Source organism: Heliconius melpomene, chromosome 10 (assembly GCF_056956725.1).
Source record: "Heliconius melpomene rosina isolate 202511_hmr_F chromosome 10, ASM5695672v1, whole genome shotgun sequence".
NCBI lineage: Eukaryota > Metazoa > Arthropoda > Insecta > Lepidoptera > Nymphalidae > Heliconius > Heliconius melpomene.
This window is the reverse complement of record NC_140398.1, coordinates 7397800-7404582: the sequence shown is the minus strand read 5'-3', so window position 1 is coordinate 7404582 and position 6783 is coordinate 7397800. Positions and strand designations below refer to the sequence as shown.

The window sequence follows — 6783 nt, the reverse complement described above, 5'->3', positions numbered from 1 at the left end:
TGGTTTTGTTTTTTTTTTTAATTATTTTTTATTTTTCACTTTTCATTAGGATTATAAAACGAAAAATTACGTAATCTTTTTATTTTCTTGAAGGTTAATAAATCCTCACGGAATTTAAACCCGCTTTAACAGTACACAAAGGTATGCTATGATAGTATCCATATTTTTAAAAGTTGTCATTGTATTATTTTTATTACTATTATTACGGTAATGATAATGTTGACATACCTTTTTGAAATCCCTGTATTGAGCTCTTGAATTTTATATCCATATTGTGGTATTCGAAACCATTTTCACTAAGTCCAATGGGGTCACACAGCCGCCATAATTATTTTGAGGAACACATAAATAGTAGGGGTACTGGAGGAAGGTCAGTAAAAAGCATGAGGAGCCCCCGGAGGGACTCTGTTAGGAGGTTGATAACAGTGGAGGAGGCTAAAGGTATGCAGATGGAAGGATACTACGGGTGTTCGGGGCTCCGTTTGTTCTGGATACCACCTGGGTATAAAGCGTGAAGTTAAAAAGAAGAAAAAAATACAATTTTAAACCAAAACCCTCGTCTTAAATAAGCTAAATCCTCTAGGGATGTAAAATACAGCATTACATTAACAAGACGAATCACATCTAAATAAACGCCAAGGGAGCGATAATTTCGATCGTGTCACTTCACTAATGATTAGGGTGAGTACAATACAATACGTTTGTGGCATTAGAGAAGGCCTTTTGTGATATTGTAATTGCTGTATTGAGATTTATTAGAAAGCTTTGCTTAGTTTTTTAAGTCTGACCCGAGTCTCTGATTGAGGGTTCGATTCCCACTCGGGGATTTTTTTTTCCATTTCCTCGCTCTACAATGAAGGCAAAGCACGGCGTTGAGTTCCACTACTGAACGCGCAATGTCTCCAATGTAGAGCGGAACAAGTGGGACGGTATATTTAGCACCGACTGAATTTTAGCAACAATTGCGTTTACAGTCAGATTCTGTGCTGTGCCGAGCTTCCGCATAATTTCTAACATTATAAAGTAAATAAGCTATAAATTATTAAAAAAGGTCTTTATGGAAACTACCAGGCCAGGTTCCCTCTGCCAACCATGTAGGGATACAGCGAGATGTATATAATATATATAAATTAATATAGATCTACGCAAAGCAAATAAATAGTAATGGTACGAGTATATTGAAACATTTTCTACCCGCAAAATAAACTGACAACGATTTCAAGATACTTCCACATTAGTTCTGGACCAGTGAATGGAAATGTTTAAAGAAAACAGCATGTTCAAATATAAACTTATTAATATACCTTAGCCTTCTGATTTTCTTTGGATAAATAAATATTTATACATTTTTTTCAACCTTTTCATACTTAATCATAGAGATAAAAAAGAAAATCAACAAAAAGCTTTCAAAAACTTATTATTACACATAAATAATGTTAAACTAAAACAGGTACACAATGTGTATTCTAGATAAGAATTAATTATTTTACAAGTAAATTTATTAAATATTTTGTTTTAACATGTTCTATTTAAGTTAAAAATAAATAGCTTATCAAATATATGTAGGTATCTAAAAATATCTAGTAATTTTCTTTAAATATTAAAGACTCACTTGTAATAATTGTATCATCAATAAAGTTGGAAGTTATAACGTAACTTAGGTACCGTAACTTACGTAACTTAGGTAACAATTCAATAATATGATATCATTGAGCTGGTCTGATGATGGAGCTCTGACCTGAATAGTGGAACTCTTCAGAGGTTACCAGTAAACTAATTGAGGTTTGTACTTTTTAGTGCATGCATGCATACATACATGCACTAAAAATATTAAATGCATCTGTCGTCGGACGGTTATTAATTATTCCTATATTTCCTAATTATTTGAACATTTTCTATCCAGTTCAGCAAAGCGCGGCGTTAAATATAATCACTCATAACAAAAAGTCAGCAAATGGACAAAAAATAAATAATCCACTAGGTTTTCACTCAAGATTCATGATTATTAAACTATATGATTAAAATTTCTTCAATCTACCAACAGAATAAGAACCATCTGCATCATAAATTGGCTTATCTCCGTATTCTGGACCATATACATTGGAGACCTGGTGGCTCCAACTGCCATAACTCCCGTAATCGTGGTGTGGCCCATTGTGTGGTCCGTAGTGTGGCTCATAATGCGGCCCGTGGTGTGGCTCATGGTCTATTATGATGGACTCATGGTGTTTCTTCTTCATATAATGAATAAGCCATATCACGAAATGCCATGCTTTAGTTGCAATTATATAGAAAATGATACCGTAGACTATTTTGAGGACGAACAGCTTGGTCGCTGCTACGTAGAATAAGTGGACTGAGGACAAAGAGAAAGAAATCTTAATTTAAGTAAATTTATAAGTGGCCTCAATATTTTTAATATGATATTTAAATTATTTACATTAATCACTACGAGAAAGTGTAGTACGGAGTGTTTTGACACTACCCTATTCAAATGTAACCTTAGTAATTGGTTCAAATTAATCCCATCATTCACTTTTCCCTACAATAATGTACATTAAAACATATTACACTTTTAGATTATAAATAATTTATTTACAAACGCTTTTTACTAACTTTTATAGCTCGATTAATGTGTAAATGCGAATTTGAAGTTTAAAACTACGAATTTTTGCTTAAAACAGTGAATTTGATGTTTGTTTGTATAACATACGATGAATATTATAGTCTTAATTATAACGCACGAGATAATCCTCCTAACACGATTATAATAATAAGATTATCCACCCGACGCTAGCGAATCATAGCGCAAACTAACAACGTTAGAGCCTACGGATGAAGATCAAGGAAAAACAATTTAGATATCTATTTATGATTTGCCAAGAACTACTATACTGAAGTCAAGACTGTCGTGGCGACGTTGACTGCAAACACGATGATTGTGAGTTTGATTTCCCTCTCGAAGGATTGAATTAGTTGCGAACAAGACAGGGCATGGAGTGTCTTAACACTATGTTCCCTCTGCCTACTCTGCTTATGAGGTATGAAGTATGAAGCTATTTTTTTTGTAAAATAACATCTGCCAAGAAGCTAGTGTTTTGAAAAGTAATCCAAAAAAAAACAACAGTTGATTTTTTTTAATATTACTTTAGACAATAAAAAAAATAAATATTAATATTAATTATAAGACAGAGAAAATTTAATGTTTGTGAGACATTGCGTGTTGAGTGACAGAATTCAACGCCGCGTTTCGCTTATCAGAGTGATGATGAATGAGTGATTCGCTCAAATAGTGATTTAATCGTCACATTTACATTAAGATTTTGTGCCACTGCGGCAGAACAGCCTCTATAAAAACATACCTATTTAATCTTGACTGAAACTATTTATTAGGACTTCCATAAAAATATTGGGAGGATGTCCTGAATGCTTATAATTTGGACTCAGTTCTGGTGTATATTTGGACATGGCTAGAGCCCATGCCATAACCACCATAGCCTTTACGGCGGATACGACGAATGCTATCCCAAGAATTATCTTGTAAAGTCCAACTTTTGCAGCTACCAGAATCGCCAAATTGGCTGAAATAAATAATAATAAATAAGCTTTTTTTTAAAAAAATTATTGAATATTTTGATTTAGTAGTTATAAAAAGATTTTTTAAGCTTAGTTTATTATGATTTCTAGGACATCCAAGAAAAAATGAGACGGAGAACATAACAATAATAAACTAGAGTTCATATTCGATTGGAAAAACTTAATATTTTTTTATTCGAATTTGAATTCGAAAAAAATTTAATGAAAACGATTTCAAATTACTTAATTAAAAGTAATTTGCAATCATTTCTTTTAACAATTTTTTTTTAATGTCTTTTTATATGGACACTAGCGGACGCGCGCAGCTTCGCTCGCTTATTTAGGGGTGAATTCTAATAAACCACGAAACATGTGTTCAATGAAATATTTTTAAGAGTCTAAATTTCTAATTTAATAAAGCTTTAAAGACGATTTAAAGATTTTTTCATACAAACTTTCAACCCTTTATTTGTACCCTTAGGGGGAGAATTCTAGAAAACGATGAAATACGTGTTCAATTAAATACTTTTAAAAATCTAAATTTCAAATTTAATAAAAATCGGTGGCGATTTAAATTTATTTCCATACAAACTTTCAACCCCTATTTCACCCCTTTAGAATTGAAATTTTTCAAAATCCCTTCTTAGTGGATGTCCAGATTACGAAAGTAAACATCCGTCCAAATTCCACGTTTCTACCATCAGCGGTTACGGCTGTGCGTGCGTCTTACCTCAGTCAGTGAGGACAAGTCCTTTTATATATATACACTAGCGGACGCGCGCAGCTTCGCTCGCTTATTTAGGGGTGAATTCTAATAAACCACGAAACATGTGTTCAATGAAATATTTTTAAGAGTCTAAATTTCTAATTTAATAAAGCTTTAAAGACGATTTAAAGATTTTTTCATACAAACTTTCAACCCTTTATTTGCACCCTTAGGGGGAGAATTCTAGAAAACGATGAAATACGTGTTTAATTAAATACTTTTAAAAATCTAAATTTCAAATTTAATAAAAATCGGTGGCGATTTAAATTTATTTCCATACAAACTTTCAATCCCTATTTCACCCCTTTAGAATTGAAATTTTTCAAAATCCCTTCTAAGTGGATGTCCAGATTATGAAAGTAAACATCTGTCCAAATTTCACGTTTCTACGCACAGCGGTTACGGCTGTGCGTGCGTCTTACCTCAGTCAGTGAGGACAAGTCCTTTTATATATATAGATCATGAACGTGACACATGCCGTATCCCGCGTAACAGAGTAGTCAGAAAGAAACTCAACGGTAAGACATTTAATTTCCCATTTTCTACCCACTTTTGAAATTGCGTATGGGGACGGAACCGAACGCCATACTACTAATTAAAATATCCACGTTTACCCTAGTCATTTTCCACCCGTCTACTACCCTCTTCATTTACTATAATCACAAAAAGTTTAGTTATAATACCTTGAATTTCATATTCAAATTCAATAACGAATATTTAATCCTATATTCCCGGTAGAACTTTATAAAGCTCAACTACCTGAACTTTCAACTCGTGCCACTGATGTGTGGAGTACACGCCGCTTATTATCCGCCGTGAACTTTTCGTTTTGTATGCAAAATCATAATTTATCTATAAAACTTATAAGGCGTAGTTTTATAATAATAATCGTAATTCTATTTATGAAATAATTTTAATAAATAGAATAACTTTTGATAATTTTTATCGGCAATATCAGTGTATATGCGGGATATAGCGGGAAGAGAGGATCAATTTCACAAGCATCGCTTACCGATCTCTCTGCACAAGATGCAAGAGTTAAGTGGCAGAACTCAACTTTACATTTTACTAAAAAAGTCCACGACAGTGACTTGAGAGAGTGGGGTCCTTTACCTTATACTGTTATGTCCAAACGATACCCTCGGATTCCCAATCCCAAAAGAATGTCCAAATAGAATATACATTTTAAAATACACAAAAGAATTTAAGAGCCAAGTACCAACTTTTCACTAAGCTTTGAAAATTACGAAATATCTTTGAATCTGTAGTATAGTCAGGCTTTTGAGCCTCCGAGTACCTTAAAAATCAAGCAAATTTTACGGAACCATTATCAATACAAAGGCAAGTAAAATTGAAGTTTCCTTTGAACGTTGTACCTGCCTGTACTGTAATAAAACATTCGTATGTCGATTTGAATTTTGCAATTTAGTTTTTCAAACTTTTGTTAGCCTTACTTTTTCTGTCATAGGTGGGTACAAAACTTAGAGTTAAGTCACTCTATGTCTTTTCGTCTGAATTCGAGACAGCGTGTTGAATGGCGGAACTTAACACCGCGGCTTATCTTAACAATAATTATAATGAAAATAATTTTGATTTTATATTGTCCTTTTAATTCGCGTATATTTTTTAATTGTTATAGATTTTTTTCATATATTTTTTAATTATCTTCAACTCGTTTAGCAGGTTAGGTTGGGGAACTACCGGCACCAGAGAGAAGAAAGGAAAATATAAATTTAAATAAATATTTCTATTCCTCGAGTGAGGATCGAACTCACAACCAGTCGATTTTACAGTCACACTTTGGAAAACACACTTATAAAAATTATATATTATAGTGATTAAAAAAGAAACTCACTTAACAATGCATATTTTCCTTTTCCTCTCGCTTCCACTGTATTTTTATCTTCTATTTCAGCACCATTTATTCTTGTTATAACAAGAACTAGTGAAATTAACACGATGATAGAACTCATATTAACAATATTCATTTTCATGAAAGGACTTAACTTTTTGAAGAAAATTAAACTTTTTTCTGTAGTTTAAATTAAATTGAAAATTTAAATTTATTTTCTTGGTATATAGATCTATAACGAGTTACCTCTAAAAAGTCTTAACTTAAAGTGAGTTAGTTCTAGTAGGATTTACTGTAGTGGTACATAGGTGATAACAATGTGATAATTGATGTTACGAAGAAAGTGTTATATGTTTTCTAATATAAAATTCATTTCACAAATATTATGCAACAGTATGAGTATATAGAAAGTTTTTGTAAAAATACGTATAATACTTTTTTATAGTTAAGAAGATAAAGTTTGATTCGACGATGGTTGTGGGTTCTATTCCAATTAAAGCTTTTCATTTTCCATTCCCATTTTTTGGTAAATAAAGCATGGCGTTAAGTTTCGCCACTAACACGCAACGTCTCAAATACTGATATATTG

At 32.4% G+C, this 6783-nt stretch overlaps 1 protein-coding gene across 2 annotated transcripts; it reads right to left on the bottom strand.

Annotated features, from left to right (window-relative positions):
• Window positions 1–1568: 1568 nt before the first annotated feature.
• On the bottom strand, window positions 1569–6421 carry LOC146535378 (uncharacterized). 2 transcript variants are annotated; one of them, XR_014878374.1, is made up of 3 exons: window positions 6198–6421; window positions 3363–3581; window positions 1569–2356 (listed from the first exon to the last, which is right to left on the bottom strand). XR_014878374.1 is itself a non-coding variant. In XM_085192101.1 (2 exons), exons 1-2 carry the CDS (start codon window positions 6334–6336, stop codon window positions 2019–2021), a joined length of 477 nt encoding a protein of 158 aa, XP_085048227.1. In that variant the 5' UTR covers window positions 6337–6421; the 3' UTR covers window positions 1569–2018. The 2 variants fall into 2 exon arrangements, 1 of the variants encoding a protein (XP_085048227.1); XM_085192101.1 differs by lacking the exon at window positions 3363–3581.
• Between the last annotated feature and the right edge of the window lie 362 nt (window positions 6422–6783).